The 24,073-nt window shown below is 40.5% G+C and overlaps 1 protein-coding gene across 1 annotated transcript in view; it reads right to left on the bottom strand.

Moving 5' to 3' along the window:
• Positions 1–332: 332 nt before the first annotated feature.
• THBS2 (thrombospondin 2) overlaps positions 333–24,073 on the bottom strand; it is a 223,322-nt gene continuing 199,581 nt past the window's right edge. Inside the window, exons 19-22 of the mRNA XM_075862740.1 lie at positions 23,481–23,752; positions 23,289–23,386; positions 14,414–14,553; positions 333–3,535 (exon numbers count right to left, since the gene is read on the bottom strand). Coding sequence (XP_075718855.1) covers positions 3,528–3,535; positions 14,414–14,553; positions 23,289–23,386; positions 23,481–23,752 — 518 coding nt within the window. The 3' untranslated portion in view covers positions 333–3,527. The remainder of the gene's footprint in view (positions 3,536–14,413; positions 14,554–23,288; positions 23,387–23,480; positions 23,753–24,073) is intronic.

The following is a 24,073-nucleotide window of genomic DNA, read 5'->3' as shown; positions in this document are numbered from 1 at the left end:
GTAAAGTAATAAAGTTTAACTATTCAAGCTATTTAAATAGAAATAAATATACAACTACTCTCCTGCAATGTGCTGGTATGTTTTATAAGTTGTCGAGTTCTGTGAATAGTGCTGGTATTAGGGATTATGAAGATACGTGAGTATTATAGTGTACTTCAATGCACCAATACTGACACAAAAAAAATCTAAAATGTTCATACTTAATAAATGACTTAATTACTACAATACATATAAACACACACACATTTATATATATATATATATATATATATATATATATATATATATATATATATATATATATATATATATATATATATATATATATATATATATATATATAATAACAATCAACATTGTGCACAGAGCACTGACAAGTCCTGAAAAGAATCCAGGATACTGCTATAACCCAAATTCTCACCTTTTACCATCCTGTGCTATATTTAATAACATAAGTGATAACAGAGCAATTCTACTGCTTTACAATCCTTATTAATTAATTAATTATGTTATAGAAAAACAAACTATAACTAATTTATTTTATGTAACATCTATCAAAATGACTGATGGGTAAAAGTAAGCTAGTTGGCATATGGAAATAATCATAATGGCAAGTAATCATTAGTAACTTTAAGGGTATGTGGAGAAGTGAAATGTTTTATGTTTGCAACTGATATTATGTTTGTAACCTCTGTTATGATGCATGAGTTTCCCTGGACTGGCAAGACTTCTGTGTGAATGGTATACTTCTTATTCCTTTGTTTCTCATTAGGCTGGCCACCTAATGTTCTATTTATTCCCCCCTTTCATGGTTTTGCCACCTGGTACAATGTACCAAAACCTAGGAAAATGCGTATAACAACATGGGTAAATGTGTGTAAAATATGTTTGTTTGGTTCACTTACATGCAGCCGGGTGTGTCTGCTCTAACCTTATGAGAGGCAGGCCAGCAGCAACTCCAGTATTTTATATGGAAACTTGCATAGGATTGTGGGAGTTTTCAAGTGTATAAAGGGACATCATTAAACAGCAATCGGTGGTAGTAGATGATTGTGGAGATTATGGATTGGTGCTGCTAACCTGAGGAGAGACTTCGTATTTGCAACAGCCTGAGATGTAAGGATTCTGTTACACAAACTATGGACTTTTCACCATGTAATTACGTTTTGTTGGAACGAAGGAATGCTTAAAATAAACTCCTTTTGGATTATTCTTCAACCAAGGTCTGTTAGTCCTTTTGGAAAATCCAATGCTTTACAGGGTATGTACACACGACAAACTAAAAACGGCCATAAAATACCGAGCTGTTTTCAAGGGAAAACATCCTCAGATTTTCAGCCATTTTTTAAGCATCAAACGTTTTTAGAGGCGTTTTTTGGAGCTGTTTTTCTATTGACCCAATGAAAAGCGGCTCCAAAAATGGCTCAAGTAGTGACATGTAATTCTTTTTACAGGGAGTTTTTTTCCGTGCCATTTTTTCAAACGGCCACGTAAAAGAACGCCCTGTCGGAACGAAACGCCGTTTTTTCCATTGAAATCAATGGGCAGATATTTGGAGGCGTACAGCTTCTGTATTTTCAGCCGATTTTCGAGGTTTTTATGCCCCGAAAATCACCTGAAAACACTGCGTGTGAACATACCCTTAAAGGGAACCAGTCACCAGCATTTCCCCTATTAAACCAGCTCTACCTGGATGTAGTGGGTGAAAATGCATTTCTATATAACCTTTAAGTGTCTTCTTAGTGTTCGCACACCGTATGCTAATGAGCATAAAAGAGTCATATCTTCGTTTGAAAAGAGTCAAATCTTCGTTTGAAAAGAGTCATAACTTAATTCCTTAAGTCTTTCCAAGTTTTCCCTGCGTCCTTACTTTTGATTGACAGCTCCTCGCCTTCCCCCAGCACACAAAATCCTGCGCTTGTGCATGAATGTCCACTTCTGGGGTGTACGCACAAAGGGATACCGGATTATTACGATAAAATTCGCAAAATGTTTGCAAACAGTTATTTACATTTGGAGAAGGAGTTTGGGAGAGGGGATAACGGTAATTAACTTTTTATAGCAGCAGCCAGTGAGGGATATGTAAAGTTCAATAGGTGAAATGCTGGTGACAGGTTCCCTTTAATGTGATTCCTGAGCATTTTGTTTTTGTAGAACAGCTTCACAGCTTTCACAGACAAGAGGATTTTTTTTGTAGTCTACTCCATTTGATTTTGAAATTTCACATATAAGTTTATTTACTAAGGGTAAAATCACACACAGAGTTTTGATGCAGTTTTTTTGAACCAAAGCCAGAAGTGGGACTAAAGGAAAGAAAATGTGTATAAATCCATTCTTTGGTGTCCACTCCTGTGGAGCCAAAAACTGCATCAAAACTGTGTGTGTGGTCTTGGCCTAACCAATCAACCTAAATATGATTGTAATTTCTAAATGTGTAGCATTTAACTTTTTCTCTTACATTTAGGGTATGGTCACACGTAGCGAAAATGCTGCGGATTTAAATGAATCTCATCCAAACGCTGCAGAACTTTTCCGCAGCATGTAAATTTCTGTTGCAGACCTACGCCGCGGATTTCACTTCATTAAATGAGAGGGGTGAAATCCGCAACAAATTTTAAATTCAAAATCTGCAGACAGAATTACGACAGATTTTTTCGCTACTCGTGAAAGTAACCTTAAGGTGTTATTTAAGGGCAGACCTACATGTTTCCATTTACTGAAATACATATTAAAAACAAGGAATCTCAGAAAATTCATCCCACTTTTTTCTATTTTGACAATGGTATAGTGCTGGTAGATATTCCAAATCTCGGGATAAACAAGCACATTTATGAAAAAGCCAGGTAAAATGTGTGAGTTGGCTATTACAGTATAGCATAAATTATAATGTATGCTATTATTTGCATTAACGTTTTACACACATCCCCCATCTTAGGCTATGTTCACACTGAGTTTTTTTTACGCGGAAACCGCGCCACAAAACTCATCAAAAACGGCCCGAAAATGCCTCCCATTGATTTCAATGGGAGGCGGGGGCGGTCTTCTCCCGCGAGCGGTAAAACCGACTCGTGGGAGATAGAAGGGACATGCCCTATCTTCGGGCGTTTATGCCTTTAACCTCCCATTGACTTCAATGGGAGGCAGAAAAAGCGTATTTCGCGGCGTTTTATGCCCGCGGCGCTCAATGGCCACGGGAGAAAAACGCAACAAAAATCGGCGTGCAGGGAGAGAAAAATCTACTTCAAACTTCCAAACTGAATTTTGAGGCAGAAATTCCTCCTTCAAAAAAATCTGTGTGAACATAGCCTTAAACTGATGATTTATCAACCTACTAAGAACAATTAGGCCATTTTCCCCCTCTGCTGAAATTGTGCAACTTGTTCTTCTTATGCACTGTCCTTAGAGGTAATATGAGGCATTACCCGGCCTGCAGTAAAGACGTCATTTGATGATGGTTGGGAGTCTTAGGTTGAGTTGAGGTGTCTTAGACATAGGATGCACGGTACACATATTGCATCAAATACTTCTCAAGAATCTGTGAAAGAAAAGTACCAAAACACAGCGATAAATGTTTCATGCAAATTATATATTAAACCAATTTTTATAAATGCAAATATTAGACAATGTCTCATGACATGTTGACCACTGAATAAACATGATTAGTTTGTGCACCATTTTAATATGCTAAAAAGTGCCCTGTCTGCGTCCGTTTTATGCCTGACAAATTTTTGAGTCCTGTTGAAGTAGACAATAGGATGAAACAGAAAAGGCATAGTGTTGCATCCTGTTGTAAACATACTTTTCTTTTTTAAACAGATGCATTAACAGGATGCACGCAGCTTTCTCACTGTAGTGTCTATGTTGTCAGCTTGCCATAGAGCATTTTAGCAGTGGAACATAAGCAAGGTTACCAACTATCTTCAAAAATTAGACAACAAAAAGTTTTATGGACAAATTGATAAACCAAAAAGAAAAGATAAATATTATGTGACATATGTCTGTAGCTTAGAATATTATTATGAGCATATTTGCAGCAATTACTGTAAATAGTAAAAATAATAATTGCATAGTCGACTATGGTATTCATCCCGTCAAAACGACGGAACGCTTGCACAACGGAGACAAACTGAAACCATTGGCACCGGACCCGTCACCATTGAAATCAATGGTGATGGAAACGGAAACCTACGGTTTTAGTTTGGGTCAGTCAGGGCTCTGACGGAGCGCCAGAACGGAGCCCTAACGCAGATGTGAACGAAGCCTTACCTGAAAAATACCCCCAGCTTCAAAAGTGATACAGATACTATTGTTTATTTATTTATATTTTTTTTTTTACTATGCATACTGTCCAATAAATCACATCTTTTTATGGAGAGTCTGAATTTATTGATGTCTGTCCACCCTGGTGCAGGGGACTGTTCAGTTTGTTAGATAACATTTGTGTTTACTGCAAAATTTCTACAAAACTGTTTTGAGAAATGCAAACAATACCGCAAATACTGTGGATAAGATTTTCTTCTTCTATACCTTTTTCATTCATTTCTAGGTTTAGTGTTCCTTTAAGGAAGCTGTGGTACCAGTTGGCATCATCAGCCATTATGCGCTCTAAGTGCATCAGAAAATGTAATTCATTGATTCACTTCATAACTGTTGGCACAAGTGTTGATTTCCAGTACTAAGATTTTACCAACTGCTAAGCAGTAATGAATGCGATTTTCAGCATTTTCTGGGAACCTGGGATAACTGAGAAGAGGGACTCTTGAGATAAGTAGGGTATATCAGCATCTAAACAAAACAATGGTCCCAATGTCCCAATGATGAAGTGTTTAAACAAGTCAGGATCTAAATGAACAGTCCTAAATCCAAATAAATACCTATAGAGACACGAGTGCTAGACCCAAGAAATGCAATAAAAAAGTATAAAGTTTATTGATATACATTAAAAAGATATATATTGTATAATTCAAGTTATAATAGTAGGGGCAGGATGGTCAAGCTGCTAGTGCAAATAAGGGAGTAAAAAAGGAGACATTATATATATATATATATATATATATATATATATATATATATATATATATATATACACACACACACGTGCAAGCCTGTCAAAGAAATGCAATAGTTAGTAAGACAAATGCTTTAAAAGATACAAAAGTATATGAGGCACGTGCCTGAAACCAGTCATGCATACCCAGAAAAACCCAACATATGTTTCGCTTAGAAAAGCCACCCCAGATGAGGCATTTCTAAGCGAAACATACGTCGGGTTTTTCTGGGTATGCATGGCTACTGGTCTCATGCACTTGCCTCGCATACTTTTGTATCTTTTAAGGCACATGCTTTACCAACTACTGAATTTCTTTTATAGTCTTGCAGGTTTTTGACCATCCTGCCTCTACTATTTTAACTTGAATTTTAGGTCTGGTGGATTGCTCATCTTCCTTACTTATGTGACCAGACATTTTGTCCTTGAAACCCATTTCTGTTTTATGCGGTCTGTACCTATCCCTTTCTACAATATGTATGTTTTTCATGTATATCAATAAACTTTGTACTTTTTTATTGCATGTCTTGGGTCTAGCACTCATATTTCTATAGGTGTTCATTAAGTAGGGTATGTGTTGAACTGCCACATGGCCATAGATGTAAAAGTAACATGTTTCTGGTTAACCTATTAGTTACACACTTGGTGATGTCATTCTTTAAGGCCTGATGTTCCTTAACCCCTTCACGACCACCCAACGTAGATTAACGGGTTGCAAAGCTGGTCGTTGTGCCTGCAGCCCGTTAATCCACGTGTGCTCCTAACAGAGCACACAGGCGCTCCCCGCAGCCCGGCATCTCCCAGTACAGGCTGCTACTAGCAGCCTTAGTACTGTGGGAAAACATCGGGTCGGATCACAGCGGTGATCCGAACCGATTAACCCCTTAATTGCGGCAGTCAATAGTGACCGCCGCATTTAAGTTCTTATAGCAACATCGGCACCCCGCTACGCGATTGCGGGGGCCGATTGTGGCGGGGGGGCGATTGCTATGGCAAATGGAAGCCTGATCGCAAATGGAAGCCTGATCGCAAATGGAAGCCTGATGGCAAATGGAGCCTGATCGGCTTGCTGTCAGTGAACAACTGACAGTTCTAATAACGTTGCACTACATGGGTAGTGCAATGTATTAGAACATCAAACAAACAGTTGGACCTTCAAGTCCCATAGTGGGACTAAAGAAAAGTGTAAAAAAAAGCGTAAAAAAAGTAAAAATAAAAGCTCTAAAAATACAATAAAAGTTTCAAATAATAACACAAAACACAATCGCCCTTTTTCCTTTATCAAGTCATTTATTATTGAAAAAAATAATAAAGCCATACATATTTGGTATCACTGCGACCGTAACGACCGTAACTATAAAAATATTATGTTATTTATTCCGCAAAGTGAACGCCGTAAAAAAAAACTAAAAAATACTGACATAATTGCTATTTTTTGGTCACTTTGTCTTCCAAAAATTGAAATAAAAAGTGATCAAAAAGTCACATGTACCCAAAAATGGTACCTATAAAAACTATAACTCGTCTCGCTAAAAATAAGCCCTCATACAGCCCCATCAACGAAAAAATTAAAACCGTTATGGCACTCACAACTTGGCGACAGAAAAAATCCATTCTCTTTCCAAAGTTTATTTTATTGTGCAAAAAGTTGTAAAACATAAAAAAGTTCTATAAATTAGGTATCACCGGAATCGGACTGACCTGCAGAATAAAGGTAACGTGTAATTTATAAAGCGTGGTGAACGCTGTATAAAAAGAATTAAAAAAATAATGTCAGAATTGCTGTTTTTTGGTCACCTTGCCTCCCAAAAAAAAAAGGATAACATGTGATCAAAAAGTCGCATGTACCCCAAAATGGTACCAATAATAACTACAGCTCACATGTACCCCCACATTATAAACGGAAACACCAGTAAGACTCAATACAAGACTACTACAAGCAAAATCCACACTCCAAAAGCCAAATGGCGCTACCTCCCTTCTGAACCCTACAGTGTGCCAAAACAGCAGTTTACTTCCACATATATGGCATCGCCATACCCGGGAGAACCCTTTTAACAATTTTTGGGGTGTGTGTCTCCAGTGGCACAAGCTGGGCGCCACATATTGGCATATCTATAGAAAAAAATCCCATTTTCACTCTGCAACATCGAGTGCACACCAATTTCTGCCAATCACCTGTGGTGTTAATATGCTCACTACACCCCTAAGTGAATACCTTGAGGGGTGTAGTTTCCAAAATGGGGTCACTTCTGGGGGGGATCCACTGTTTTGGTCCCACAGGGACTTTGCAAATGCGACATAGCGCCCAGAAACCAATCCAGCAAAATCTGTACTCCAAAAGCCAAATGGCGCTCCTTCCCTTCTGAGCCCTACTGTGTGCCCAAACAGCAGTTTATGACCACATATGTGGTATTGCCGTACACAGGAGAAGTTGCTTTACAAGTGTTGTGGTGCTTTTTTTCATTTATTTGTTGAGAAAATGAAACATTTTCAGCTAAAACTACGTCTTATTGAAGAAAAAGGATTTTTTTTATTTTTCACTGCCCAATTCTAATAAAATCTATGAAACACCTGTGGGGTCAAAATGCTCACTACACCCCTAGATGAATTCCTCAAGGGGTGTAGTTTTGTGAATGGAATCACTTTTGTGGAGTTTCCACTGTACTGACACCTTAGGAGCTTTGCAATAGTGACATGGTGTCAAGAAACCAATCCAGCAAAATCTGTGCTCCAAAAGCCAAATGGCGCTCCTTCTCTTCAGATCCTTGCCGTGTGCCCAAACAGCAGTTTATGACCACAAATGGCGTATTGCCGTACTCCAGAGAAGTTGCTTTACAAATGTTGTTTTTTTTTTTTATTCCTTTATTTGTTGAGAAAATGAAAAATTTTGAGCTAAAGCTACGTCTTATTGGAAAAAAAGTATTTTTTTTATCTTCACTGCCCAATTCTAATAAAATCTATGAAACCCCTGTGGGTTCAAAATGCTCACTACACCCCTAGATGGATTCTTCAAGGGGTTTAGTTTCCTAAATGGAGTCACTTTTTTGGTGTTTTCACTGTTTTGGTCCCTTAGGGGCTTTGCAAATGCGACGTGGTCTCCGCAAACCATTCCTGCTAAATTTGAGCTGCAAAAACCAAATGTCGCTCTTTCCCTTCTAAGCCCTGCCGTGTGTCCAAACAAACGTTTATCACCACATGTGGGGTACTGTTTTGCTCGGGAGAAATTGCTTTACAAATGTAGTGGTGCATTTTCTCCTTTTAGCCCCTGTGGAAATTAGAAAAAATTAGCTAAACCTACATTTTCTTTGAAAGAATGTAGATTTTCATTTTCACGGCCTACTTCCAATAATTTCTCCAAAAAACCTGCAGGGTCAAAATGCTCACTATACCCCTAGATAATTTCCTCAAGGGGTATAGTTTCCGAAATGGGGTCACTTTTGGGGGATTTCCACTGTTTTGGCGCCGCAAGAGCCTTTCAGACCCGACATGGTGCCTAAAATATTTTCTAATAAAAAAGGAGGCCCCAAAATCCTCTAGGTGCTCCTTTGCTTCTGAGGCTGGTGCTGCAGTCAATAAGTGCACTAGGGCCACATGTGGGGTATTTCTAAAAACTGCAGAATCTGGGAAATAGATATTGAGTTGCGTTTCTCTGGTCAAACTTTCTGTGTTACAAAAAAAATAGATGAAAAATTAATTTCAGCAAAAAAAACTTTGCCTTAATTCCTGTGAAACATCTAAAGGGTTAAGAAACTTTCTAAATGCTGTTTTGAATACTTTGAGGGGTGAAGTTTTTAAAATGGGGTGACTTATCGAGGGTTTCTAATATATAAGGCCCTAAAATCCACTTCACAACTGAACTGGCCCCTGTAAAAATAGCCTTTGGAAATTTTCTTGAAAATGTGAGAAATTGCTGCTAAAGTTCTATGCCTTGTGATGTCATAGAAAAATAAAAGGATGTTCAAAAAACAATGCCAATCTAAAGTAGACATATGGGGGATGTTAATTAGCAACAATTTTGTGTGGTATTACCATCTGTCTTACAAGCAGATACATATAAATTTAGAAAAATTCAAATTTTTGAAATTTTTCTCTAAATTTTGGTGTTTTTCACAATTAAATACTTAATGTATCGAGCAAATTTTGCCAGTAACATAAAGTCCAATGTCTCACGAGAAAACAATCTCAGAATCGCTTGGATAGGTAAAAGCATTACGAAGTTATTACCACATAAAGTGAAACATATCAGATTTGAAAAAATTGGCTGCGTCCTGAAGGCCAAAACAGGCTGTGTCCTGAAGGGGTTAACCAGCCGCAGTCGAAAGAAAATACAGGTAGGCAAACAGCATATCCATTTTGATGACAGATTCTCCTGAACAATGATAATTGTCCAATAACTGATCTTACATAGAAGGAACCTATATAATGCCAAGGCATCAGGGGAAACCTTGACCATAAATATTTATAAAAACGGCTTTGCCATATGAATGGGAATGACACTTGTAGTTAGGTTGATAGGGCAGCAAAAAGAATATTTTGAAGGTTCCATTTTTGCTAAGCTGACCCTGAAGTAGCTCATGAGACTATTTATTTTATTCAGTATAGAAGGGGAGAAGACTTGGATTGGTTACATTAAGCAGGGGCGTAGCTAGGGGGGGGGGGGCAAGCGAGGCACGTGCCCCGGGCGCAGTTCAGAGGGGGGCACCAGCGCCACCTCCTCCTGCACTATAATTGTACCTGTGTCGCAAGGACACAGGTACAATTAGAAGCAATGAATGACCGGGCACGTTCCGTGCCCGGCCATTCAGCGCCTTTCCACGAATGAAGCGACTGGTACCTTTTGTACCAGTGACGCTTCCGTCGATGAAAGGCGCTGACTGACTGGCAGGGAAAGTCATCCTGCCCAGCCAATCAGCGCCTTTCATAGATGCTGCGTTCAACCCCCTGGAGACCTGCGCAGAAGAGAGCAGGTCTCCATGGCTGCCGGACGGCGTGGGAGTGGGAATAAGGTGAGTTTGAAATATTTTTTTTTTTATATATTTTTTAAATTGTAATAGAAGTGTGTGGCTGCATCTGCCGGGGACTTTGTCTACTCGCGGGGGGCTTTATCTACGGGGGGTGTCTATCTACAGGGGGACTATATCTACAGGGCTGGGCTATATACAGGGGGACTATATCTACAGGGCTGGGCTATATCTACAGGGCTGGGCTATATACAGGGGGACTATATCTGCTGGGCTATATACAGGGGGACTATATCTACAGGGGGGCTATATACAGGGGGACTATATCTACAGGGGGGCTATATACAGGGGGACTATATCTACAGGGCTGGGCTATATACAGGGGGACTATATATGCTGGGTTATATACAGGGGGACTATATCTACAGGGGGACTATATCTACAGGGGGGCTATATACAGGGGGACTATATCTACAGGGGGCTATATACAGGGGGACTATATCTACAGGGGGACTATATACTGGAGTGGGCTGTCTATAGAGCACCATATACAGGAGTGGGCTATATAGTATATAGCCCCCTGTAGATATAGCCCACCCCTGTATATGTTGCTCCATAGATAGCCCACCCCAGTATATAGCCCCCCCTGTAGATATAGCCCAGCCCTGTAGATATAGCCCCCTGTAGATATATTCCCCCTGTATATAGCCCACCCCTGTATATAGCCCCCTATGTATAGCCCACCCATGTAGATATAGTCCCCTGTGTATAGCCCACCCCTGTATATAGCCCCCTCTGTAGATATAGCCCCCCTGTGTATAGCCCACCCCTGTAGATATAGCCCCCCTGTGTATAGCCCAGCCCTGTAGATATGGTCCCCCTGTAGATATGGTCCCCCTGTAGATATGGTCCCCCTGTAGATAGCCCACCCCTGTATATAGTCCCCCTGTAGATATGGTCCCCCTGTAGATATGGTCCCCCTGTAGATATAGCCCACCCCTGTATATAGTCCCCCTGTAGATATAGCACACCCCTGTATATAGTATCCAACAAATAGCTCCCCTTATAGTGCTCCACAGAAAGCCCACCCCTGTATATAGCCCCCCTGTAGATATGGTCCCCCTGTAGATATGGTCCCCCTGTAGATATAGCCCACCCCTGTATATAGTCCCCCTGTAGATATAGCCCACCCCTGTATATAGTATCCAACAAATAGCTCCCCCTATAGTGCTCCACAGAAAGCCCACCCCTGTATATAGCCCCCTTGTACATATAGTCCACCCCTGTATATAGTGCTCCACAGATAGCCCACCCTTGTATATAGTATATACAGGGGTGGGCTATCTGTGGAGCACTATATGCAGGAGTGGACTATCTAGTGGAGCACTATATACAGGGGTGGACTATTTAGTGGAGCACTATATACAGGGGTGGACTATCTAGTGGAGCACTATATACAGGGGTGGACTATATGTACAAGGGGGGGCTATATACAGGGGTGGGCTATATGTGAAACACTATATACAGGGGTGGACTATATGTGGAGCACTATATACCGGGGTGGGCTATATCTACAGGGGGGCTACATACATGGTTGGGCTATCTGTAGAGCTCTATATACAGGGGTGGGCTATATCTACAGGGGGCTATATACAGGGGTGGGCTATCTGTAGAGCACTATAGGGGGAGTTATTTGTGGGACACTATATACAGGGGTGGTCTATATGGGGGCACTATCTACAGGGCGCTCTATGGCAGGCACTATCTACAGGGCGCTCTATGGCAGGCACTATCTACAGGGGGCTCTATGGCAGGCACTATCTACAGGGGGCACAGTGTGTGTGTGGGACACGGTGTATGGTGCTATTATAATTAGAGGTGCAGTGTTTGGCGCTATTATATTTAGGGGCATAGTGTGTGGTATAATGATAACTTTATATTTATTTATAGGTGCAGAAATGTTGGAAAAGTGAGAAGCTGAAGACATCTGAGCGGCAAACTGCAGAAATGGACCGGGAGAAGTCATCATAGAGGTCTGGACGAAATGGAGAAAAATAACTAGAATCTGAGATGTCACCGGTGAGTCACTTAATGTAAATGTTCACTCTGCCTCTAATCAGCACTGTAGTCACTGTATGATCTGCAGCGAGATGATGGGTGGAATGATTATGATAGGATTTATTTTTTGTGAAACGGCATCTCCCAGCATATCCTTACCATTGTTCGGGCTATGCTGGGAGCTGTAGTTTTACGCCGTACACACCTATACGGCAGGGGTTGCACTAAATTGAGCTGTATTTGTTCTGGGGCTGTATATATGTACCGAGCTTGGTTCTGGTGTTGTGTATAGAACCATATTGCTTGTGAAATGTACAAATAATTTTATGCTCGCGTTACATAAAAAGAAATGACACGTCGATTGGTAGAGAAAACAAACACGGCGAGGGGGAAGGAGATGTCGGGAAAGAGGTTGGGGGGGGCACCAAACTAAATCTTTGCCCTGGGTGCTGGAGAACCTAGCTACGCCTCTGCATTAAGTACCAAACAATTTGTATTTAGCGCAGTTTTGTAACTTTGCCCTCCATCCTGAATCCCAGTAACGCCTGAGGAGTCCTTTTTTTAAAAATATTTGCCACTTACCCAGCTATCAAAAAGAAAAGTTATCACAGATTATAAAAGTCATTAAATTCCCAGGTTTCCACTCATCATATTGAAAAGGACTACAGAAAATTTCAACAGCTGGTAAGTGTCTAAACTCCTCAGAGACTTTATACAGTTACTTTATGAGATAGATAATTTCTTGGATGACCCCAGGAAGATGACATAATGCTTTAAATAAACATATGGAAATATTAATGTAAATGCATAAAGATTGGGCTTGATACCACTACAGCATTCCAGTCAGATAAGGAACAACTTTATTTATTAGCCAAATCTGTAGTCCTAGCATGTTCCTTTTATATACTGTACTTCTACTAACTCTTTTTATCTCAGTTAACTTTGATACTCTCTTAAATTCCTTTCCTAGAGAATTTTAAGCAGTGTCAGCTTTTACCATAAATCAGACTATATTCGGTTTTACCATAATCATTGACAGGGATTCTTTACTATATGAGCAGTGATACTTTAGATCTCTCTGCCAAAGAATGTTGTAATGGTTGAATCATTGAGCAAGATAAAGAAAGGCCTGGTTGTCATTCCGAAAAAATATAATATTTCAAGTTATGGATAGTAGATTCTGGATATCGGACGTTACTTCGATTGCCATATTTTGAGTTGTGGAGGAATTTTTACCTTAATTTTGGGAAATTGGCATCCGCTTTATAAGAATTTTTGCCTTCCTGTGGATCAACATGGTAGGATTATAGGTTGGACTTAATGGAGATGTCTCTTTTTTCAATCTTATCAACTATCGTTCCATACTTAAAAAGTACAGAATCTAAAAAACTTCAGTCTTCGTAGCAGCATTTGGCAATGTAATTTTTTCTAATTATTATTAATATTACTACAGTATTATTATTATTATTATGGAATGTCAACTCCATTTTCAGTCAAGGCAACAAAATTATTTTATCCATCCAAATGCCTTTTTCAATTAATTTTGTAATTTGCTAAATAAAAGCTTCAGTGCAGTAATATGTGCTTCCAGTGAAAGAATTGGTTTGAGAGGGTAAAATGTTTTTTTTTTTTTAATTTTATTTGCCATCCACAATTTTCTCAAAAGAAATCCAATGTCAATAAATTTGATCTTTGTATTTACCATATAAACATATGATTACTTTAATGATAAAAAAAAAACTAGCTCGTCAACCTGGGGCTGGGAAATTATCCGCCATGGATATTTCAAAATTTGCATGTGTAATTTCCACAGATTTCTCCCTATGCATTGCAAAAGGTAAAATCGAAAGCATATCCGCAACAGAATGAGACATTTTAAAATTTGCACCATCCTCTGATTTTTGTGCAGAATTTTCCCAGTACACATAGATGGAGTTATGGAAATATTTCCATTGTACTGTATTATAACTTGCTGCGGTCTGGACTCTGCCTTATAGTGGCAAGTTTTATGATGTGCAAACATTGTTAATCATCAAAAAGGAATAGGAAGAAGAAATACATATATATATATATATATATATATATATATATATATATATATATATATATATATATATATAAATTCTACGTTTACATTAGGTTGTCAATTAGTATCAATAAAGCAATTAATCTCCGATGAGCTTAATATTTATCTATTCTTCTATTCTCAATAAAGTTATGCTATCCGCTAATTTCACATCTCGTTATATTTATACCATTGTATTATTGCCATGCATGACAGATAATGCAATTAAAGTATCTAATTTTGAAGGTTACAGTATGCCTTAAAAAACACAACACTCACCTTTACATTCATACTTGAGATCAGAGAAATAGATCAACTCTTGGGAGAAAACAAAGAGTCCAAGCCGTCCACCTGCATACGTCTTGTCAAATAGTGGGCCAGAGTCTGCCATAATCTGTTTTCCTTCATAGACGACAACTCTGAGGCAGAAAATAATTTTATCATGTGTGGTTCACCGTATACACTGGAGCAAACATAATGAAAATACTGTTTATAAAGACAAAAATCTACTTTTCATATTTTTAAATTTTTAGCATTCAAATGCTTTTGATTCCCCCCATGACTTTGTGGAGTATATTTTAACTTGCTAAATGGACAAATATCTGTCCAGTATAAGCCGGTTATGTATGATATTATTGGACATTATTAGTTAAAATAAAATAATTATTAATAAACTCTCAGTAAAAGACTTTGTTCTTGTGTCTCCACTTTCATAACCATACTTAACCCCTTCCCGCTCCTGGACGTACTATTAGGTCATGGTAACTATAGCGTTCGCGCTCCATGACCTAATAGTACGTCTCGGGAGTAACGGCCGTTTCGGCCGTCCTCCCGACACATACAGGAGCTGTGACAGCTGCTGTCTCGTACAGCAGCTGCCGCAGCTCCTACAGCGGGGACCGATCGCTGTGTCCCCGCTGATTAACCCCTTAAAAGCCGCGTTCTATAGAGATTGCGGCTTTTTAGGGGTTAAGCTGCCATCGCCGGCCTGCTACACGATAGCGGCCAGCGATGGTGACTATGGCAACCGGACACCAAACAATGGCGTCCGGCTATGCCATAGACGGAAGCCTAGTGGGTCCTGACAACGTCAGGACCCACTATGCTTGCTGTCAGTGAGTAGCTGACAGTTCTAATACACTGCACTACGCATGTAGTTCAGTGTATTAGAATAGCGATCAGGGCCTTCTGCCCTCAAGTCCCCTAGTGGGACAAAGTAATACAGTAAAAAAAAAGTTAAAAAAAGATGTGTAAAAATAAGAAAATAAAAGTTGTATAAAAGCCAAAACTAGGCTGCGTCCTTAAGGGGTTAAAGAGGTTTTCTAAGTAGAGACTAAGTGCTAGTGGCCTGACCATTGGACACTCCACCAATTATGAGAATGTTCACTGCATTGTGCTTACTCAGCTGTTTACACAATAATAGCGAATAGAGTAGACCATAGTAAGTGGCGATCAAAAATGTAATCAACCAATTTACTGTATATGCTATATAAAAGTAAAACCAAAAGCTGGGTTCACACGAGCATGTTACGTCCGTAATGGACGGAATGTATTTCGGTCGCAAGTCCCGGACCGAACACACTGCAGGGAGCCGGGCTCCTAGCATCATAGTTATGTACGATGCTAGGAGTCCCTGCCTCCCCGTGGAACTACTGTCCCGTACTGAAAACATGATTACAGTACGGGACAGTTGTCATGCAGCGAGGCAGGGACTCCTAGCATCGCACATAACTATGATGCTAGGAGCCCGGCTCCCTGCATTGTGTTCAGTCCGGGACTTGCGGCCGAAATACGTTCCGTCCTTTACGTAGTGCCCTCTGTAGATGCTGCCGCAGTGACCTCTGTAGATGCTGCCACAGTGCTCTCTGTAGATGCTGCCGCAGTGCCCTCTGTGGATGCTGCCGCAGTGCCCTCTGTAGATGCTGCCGCAGTGCCCTCTGTAGATGCTGCCGCAGTGCCCTCTGTAGATGCTGCCGCAGTGCCCTCTGTAGATGCTGCCGCAGTGCCCTCTGTAGATGCTGCCGCAGTGCCCTCTGTAGATGCTGCCGCAGTGCCCTCTGTAGATGCTGCCGCAGTGCCCTCTGTAGATGCTGCCGCAGTGCCCTCTGTAGATGCTGCCGCAGTGCCCTCTGTAGATGCTGCCGCAGTGCCCTCTGTTGATGCTGCCACAGTGCTCTCTGTTGATGCTGCCACAGTGCTCTCTGTATATGCTGCCACAGTGTCCTCCGCAGATGCTGCCACAGTTCCCTCCGGAGATGCTGCCACAGTGATGTCAGGGGCTTGCCCAGAGCTGGGGTCCCGGAGAAGAGCCGCTTCTGGCACTCTGCCTGGGATTCCAGCTCTGCTCCTGACATCACTGTCCATATATGGACAGAGATGTCAGGGGCAACCCCAGAGCTGGAGTCCCGGGAAGAGCGCTAGTAGGCTCTTCCTGGGACTCCAGCTGTGCTCCTGACATCACTGGGACTCCTGCTCTGGGGAAGCCCCTGACATCATTGTCGATGAATAGACAGGGATGTCAGAGGCTTCCCCAGAGTCCCGGAGCAGAGCCTGTACTAGCGCTCTGCCCGGGACTCCCGCTCTGGGGAAGCCCCAGACATCTCTGTTCATATGTGGACAGCGATGTCAGGGAATTCCACAGAGTCCCGGAGCAGAGCCTGTACTAGCGCTCTGCCCGGGACTCCGCTCTGGGGAAGACCCTGACACACTGTCCATATATGGGCAGCTATGTCAGGGAATTCCGCAGCGTCCCGGAGCAGAGCCGATACTAATGCTCTGCCCGGGTCTCCGCTCTGGGGAAGACCCTGACAAACTGTCCATATATGCCACAGAGTCCCGGAGCAGAGCCTGTACTAGCGCTCTGCCCGGGACTCCGGCTCTGGGGAAGCCCCAGACATCGCTGTACATATGTGGACAGTGATGTCAGGGAATTCCAGAGTCTCGGAGCAGAGCCGATACTAGCGGCTCTGTGTCCCGCGGGCCGCAGATGACAGCCCCAGGGGCCACACGCGTGCTTGAGACCCCTGAATTAAAGCAATGTAGAGGTGAAATGTACACATTTCATTTTATTTGCCGAAATTCATTTGCAATACATATTTTTCTGTACCACAGAAGGTTTTACCCGAGAAACACACTCAATATTTATTGCCCAGATTCTGCAGTTTTTAGAAATATCCCACATGTGGCCATAGTTTGCTAATGGACTGAAACACAGGCCTCAGAATCAAAGGTGCTCCTAGTGAATTTTGTGGACTCCTTTTTATTACAAAATATATTCGGTACCATGTCAGGTTTGAAGAGGTCTTGTGGTGCCAAAACAGTGGAAACCCCCCAAAAGTGACCCCATTTTGGAAACTATACCCTCAAGGAATTTATCTAGGGGTATAGTTAGCATTTTGAGCCCACAGGTTTTTTGCTGAATTTATTTAAATTAGGCCATGAAAATTAAAATCTACATTTTTTCCAAAAAAAACATAGAAGTTTTTAATATTTTACAAGGAATAAAGTAAAAAAATCACCCCAACATTTGTAAAGAAAATTCTCCCGATTACAGGAATACCCCATATTTGGAAATAAATTGTTGTTTGGACCCAATGCAAAACTCAGAGGAGCAGGAGCTTTATTCGGATTTTGGAGCGCAGATTTTGCTCCAATTTTGGAGTCACATTTGCAACACCCTGGAGGGACCAAAACAGTGGAAATCCCCCAAAAATAACCCCATTTTGGAAACTATACCCCTCAAGGAATTGCTCTAGGGGACTAGTGAGCTATATTTTGAGCCCACAGTTTTTATGCTGAATTTATTGGAATTAGGCCGTAAAAATGAAAATCGAAATTCTTTCCGAAAAAAAATAAAAGTTTTTCATCTTTACAAGAAATAAAGGAGAAAAAGCACCCCAACAGTTGTAAAGCAATTTCTTCCGATAAAAGGAATAACTCATATGTGGTAATAAATTGCTGCTTGGACCCGCTGTGGGGTTTAGAAGGTCAAGAAGGCCATTTGAATTTTGCACAGATGTATCAGTACAGTGGAAACCCCAAAGAAGTGACCCCCATTTTGGAAACGACACCCTCAAGTAATTTATTCATGTGTGTAGTTGGTAGTTTTGAGTCTACATTTTGTTGGAGGAATCAATGCATAGCCATGTAAAAATACATTTTTTTCCCTCACAAATTTTTCTTCGTATCCAGTACATGAAACTAAGGAAATATAGCCCAATATTTATTTTGCCGTTTCTCTTGTTCAAAATTAACCCCACCAAAATCTGATCTTTGTCACCATGTCTAGGGCCCAAAAGCAAAGTGATACCCTGTAGTTTCAGGATATAGCTTAAATGACTTATAAGTCTCACTCCACACTTAGAGGATTTAAAGGGAACCTGTCACCAGCATTTCACTTATTGAACTTTAAATATCCCTGACTAGCCGCTGCTATAAAAAGTTCATTACCGTTATCCCCTCTCCCAAAACCCTCCTCCGACTGTAGATAACAGTCTGCAAACATTTTGCGCCTTTTATAGTAATAATCCGGTGTCATTTTGTACGCAAACCCCAGAAGAGGACATCAATGCACAAGTGCAGGATTTAGTGTGCTGGGGGAAGGAGAGGAGTTGTCAATCAAAAGTAAGGAGGCCGGGGAAAACTCGGAAAGACTTGAGGAATGAATATATGACTTTTTTCAAACAAAGATATGACTCTTTTATGCTCATTAGCATACGGCGTGGGAACACTAAAAAACTGAATACTAAAGCTACAGAGCCGACTAAGAAGACAATTATAGGTTATACAGAAATTATTTTTCACCCACTACCACCAGGTAGTGCTGGTTTATTAGGTGAAATGCTGGTGACAGGTTCCCTTTAAGCTGGGAGAACAATGGAATACCTCCAGAAGTGACCCAATTTTTAAAACTAGATCCTGAAAGTATTCATTTAGGGGTGTAGTGATTATGTTGACCATGTATTCTTAGCTGGAATTATGGGACAGTATAAAACTGAAGTGCCTTGTGTCTTTTTGGGCCTAGTTAGATGCATTCCAGGCACAATTTGTTTGCAGATGTTCTGAAGTGATTCATCTAGGGGTAAAATAAAATGGTTTCTTTTATTTGAGGTATAATTCCAGTTTTTAAATGAGCAATATTGTAAAGGAAATAGGGGTAAAATATCTGTACGTCTATATGAAAAGAGCAAAAGAAGTTAAAAAAAAGTAGAGAATGAATGAAATGAACGAAAAGTCTTTGATGCACAACCCTCAGATTATCCATACAAGTGTCGCATTGATAACCCGTGTCTTTTCGAACTCCATTTTTGTAACAAATGCAACATTTTTTTGTAGGGCTGTCTCTTATTTTTCAGTGCGGGGAATTTCAGTTGTGAAGTGCTGTGCTGGTACAATTATGCTGGCCTCACTTCCATGGGATGTGCTTTCACTTTCTTCCGCCCAGTCTTGGAACAGTAATGGCTTTATTACTTGTTCTTGGTAATCAAGATACCGTGCATTTTTTCCTGCTTTGCGCAAAATGATAAAGGAATTACAGTGCTGTTTGAATTAAGTGCACTGCAACCTTTTTATACCAGACGCGTGACTTCCTCATCGTATTGTATGGCTGTAATAATTGGTCAGTCAGGTCCACCCCTCCCATGTGTTGGCTGTATTATTGTATGCACACAGGCTTGAGGGCTTTGGTGTTACTACCTCCTACAGGAACAGGGGTGCTGAGGTCCGCATGCATAGACGGGAGGATGAAGACGTCATTTTTGTCTCTAAATTTAGTTAGCATAATGTTCTCATTATACAGGAACCTGCTGTCGCCTGGTCTCAATTTTTCATTCACCAGATTTTCTGGGAGGTCTTTTTCATTCCTCCTTACTGTACCACAGGCCACTGTTCCTTTTTCAAACAGACACTTGAAAAGAGGGACACTTGTATAAAAATTGTCCATGTAAAGCTGGTACCCTCTACCGAGCAGGGGGTATAAAAGGTCCCAGACAATTTTAGCACTTATGTTGAGGATGGTGGGACATTCTGGTGGGCAGATCTGGGAATCTGTTCCCTCATACATACGGTATCTGTAAGTGTACCCACTTTCATTATCTAAGAGCTTGTACAATTTAAATCTGTATCTTGCGCGTGTACTTGGCAAATATTGCCAGAACCCCAACCTCCCCTTGAACAGCAATATTTTTTTGTGGGGCGTATGCCTCTGAAAATTTCTCATTAAAATGAGTCAGCAGTGGCCTAATTTTAAATAGTCTGTCATGGGTAGGGACACCAAGGGCAGAGCACTGGCTGTTATCGCTGTAATGGTTAACAGCGCATCAAATAGTGTACTCATCATTACAGCCCTGTACATTGGCATATCATATAGTACGTCAGTGGACCAATAGGACTGTATGGCGGTTCTTTTTTTAATAAGCCCCATATTCAGAAAAAGCCCCCCAAATTTTTGCATTTCTGTGGCATCAGTGGGATGTCACATCTGGCTCCTTGCATTGTAAGATGTGGGGTGAGTTTGTAAGATGAGATGTGTACAGATTGGTTTGTGTAACCATCAGGTTAACTAAATCTTCTGTGAAAAAGATTTAAAAAAAAATCCAGTTTGCTGTACCGGGTGGTGTAAATTTTTGTTCCCAGGGCAGAAATTAATTTTGAAATTTGGAAAAAACATATTTGGGGGCACCAAATTGGAGTCACTTGACTGTCACTCTGCCTTCTCCGCCATTTTGGGGGTTCTTCACTATCTCTTGGTGAGGACATTATTAAGAAATGGTCTTCATTATCACTGGCGGTATCTGTGTTTGAACACAGCATGGCATAGGCCTCCTCCATGTTATACATCTGTTCAGCCATACTAAAACTGACAAATTTTAGTGTTCTGAATAAAAATACGCCTGAAAACTCAGCACAAAAAAACTAAAAATCTAAATTATTATACTAAATGTATATAACTAGCAATACTACTACCTATATATTTTATGACAAAACAAAAAACAGCACCTGAAACGTCAGCTTACAGCTGGAGATGAGACGTTTTTACAGACCTAGCCAACTGTACTATACATTTTTCTAACCCCTTCCTGCTCCTTGATGTTCTATTCCATCATAATAAGCACATCATTCTCGCTCCATGATGGAATAGTACGTCACAGGAGGAAGGGCCATTTAGGCCGTCCTCCCGGGACATACAGGAGCTGTGACAACTGCGGTCTTGTACCTCCTGCAGCGAGGACCGATCACGGTGTTTCTGCTGATTAACCCCTTGGAAGCAGCGTTCAATAGCGATCGCGACTTCTTAGGGGTTAAACCACCATCGACGTCCTGCTATATGATAGCGGGCGCCAGTGGTTGCTATGGCAAGCGGAGGCCTAATAATGGGCTCCGGCTATGCCATCTACAGAAGCCTAGTGGATCCTGACAAAGTCAGGACCCACTATGTTTGCTGTCAGTGAGTAGCTGACAGCTCTAATTCACTGCACTACACATATGGGGTATTGCCATAATCGGGAGAAATTGCTTTTCAAATGTTGGGGTGCTTTTTCTCCTTTATTCCTTTTAAAAATGAATCGGAAAAATATGATTTTCAATTGCACAGCCTAATTCCACAAAATGCAGCAAAAAAACCTGTGGGGTTTAAATGCTCACTATACCCTTCAATAAATTCCTTGAGGGGTGTAGTTTGCCAAATGGGGTCACTTTTGGGGGATTTCCACTGTTTTGGCACCACAAGACCTCTTCAAACCAGACATGGTGCCTAATAAAAAGGAGGTCTCAAAGTCCACTAGGTGCTCCTTTGATTCTGAAGCCTGTGCTTCAGCCCATTTCCACACTAGGGCCACATGTGGGATATTTCTAAAAACTGCAGAATCTGATCAATAAGTACTGAGTTGCGTTTCTCTGGTAAGACCTTCTGTTTTACTGAAAAAATTGAATAAAATGGATTTTCTGACAAAAAAAAGAAATTTGTACATTTCACCTCTACTTTGCTATACTTTAAAATCCTGTGAAACGTCTAAAGGGTTAAGAAACTTTCTAAATGCTGTTTTGAATACTTTGAGGGGTCTCGTTTTTAAAATAGGGTGTTTTATGGGGGTTTCTAATATAGAAGGCGCTCAAAGCCACTTCAGAACTGAACTGGTCCCTGAAAAAAAAAATGCTTTTGAAATTTTCTTCAAAATATGAGAAATTGCTGCTTATGTTCTAAGACCTTAACGTCCTACAAAAATAAAACAATGTTCAAAAAATTATGCCAACATAAAGTAGACATATGGGAAATGTGAACTATGTCTTACAAGCAGATAAATTTAAATAAAAAAAAAATGCTATTTTTTCAAAAGGTTCTCAAAATTGTGCTGTATTTCACATTTAAACACTGAATATATTGACCAAATTTTACCAAAATTTACCCCTAATATAAAGTCCAATGTGTCACGAGAAAATAATCTCAGAATCGCTTGGATAGGTATAAGCATTCTAGAGTTATTGCCGCATAAAGTGACACATGTCAGATGCATTCTAGAATTATTACCGCATAAAGTGACATGTCAGATTTTAAAAATCGGCTCTGAGCCTTAAGGCCCAAACTAAGCTTGGTCCTTAAGGGGTTAAACAGAACAAAAGTCAATTGACAGTCAATTGACAGCTCCTAATAGCTCCCAAAAGGTCAGGGAGCAGTTCAAGTGGATTATAGGAGTCTCTATGGGGTTAATTTCTCTAGTTGGTACTGGGACACAGTAATTCACAGCTGTTCACTCCGATCACCTCACAACTGTGACAGGAATGAGGAGATCGGGGCTGGGGAAGGCGTTTTTTTCACTTTTTGGCTGTGATTGGTCAGTTTGGATTGACTGACCAACCACAGCCATCTACGGGTGGGGACAGCTGCGAGCGGTCCCGCCGCTGAACTCTGACAGCTGATGTCACTGTTCTGTCACAGGGTATTTAGATGCTGTGACCGTTTAACTGCAGTACGAGAATTCTCGTCTTAATGCGGCAACCATCCTGCTGACATGATAGAAATGTATCGGAATGAGCAATCGTAGTAACAAGCGCTCGTCCCCATACATAGCTCCTTGTGAAAGAAGCAAACGACCGCTGCTCAATGACTCTACATGTCTACTTGCTCAGTTCATTTGAAACATGATACCATATCTCTTACCTAATATAACCAGACTTGGGTCTGTGAGTTAGATGCCACCTGTATGCAGTGTAATCTTTCCAGCCTATATTCTTGGGATCATGCCACAATGTTCTCACCTAAGAAAGTAAAGTTTTATTTTGTTAGCACAAAATTCAAGGAAAACTTCAACTTTAGGTAACAATTGTTAATTGATACTTAATTTGTTTATACCTCTCCCGGTGTATTTCCGGTATGCCAAAGCGCATTTCTTAAGTGCTCGCCAGTGCCTGTTGTAGAATTGACAACTTTTATTGAAACTCCAGAGTAACCATAGGCCCTGGATGGCTTATCTTCCCAATATGTCTGTGTGACTTGTTTCCACATGAGAACATAAAACTTGCTGCTCGACTGATAACCAAACACAAAGCCAGCATAATCATCATCCCGGTCTGTGTTCACAAAAAAAGTTCCACTGAAGTCCACTGCACTGAACTCATCATAACCTAGGTTTAAAAAAAAAAAAAAAAAAAAAAGGTGTAAGAGTATTTAGTGTCCATGCCATCAATAAATGATGTTAAATGATCACGAGATTTAGCAATATTATTAGTCTTTACCATAGCACAAACATATTGATGTACAGTAGTTACAACAACACAGGAGCCATGAAACAAGCTAGAAGCAAAAATTGCCTATTAATTGATATAAAATAATATGGCTATTAAATATAAACTACTTGTTCATCTAGAATCAGTTACTTAATTTACAGCAAGAAAGTTCAGAAGCTTAAGTTAGTTGGGGAAAAAAAAGCAAATAGTCACTGCTAT

This window comes from Rhinoderma darwinii, chromosome 4 (assembly GCF_050947455.1).
Source record: "Rhinoderma darwinii isolate aRhiDar2 chromosome 4, aRhiDar2.hap1, whole genome shotgun sequence".
Lineage (NCBI taxonomy): Eukaryota > Metazoa > Chordata > Amphibia > Anura > Rhinodermatidae > Rhinoderma > Rhinoderma darwinii.
This window is presented reverse-complemented; position numbering and strand designations above follow the sequence as displayed.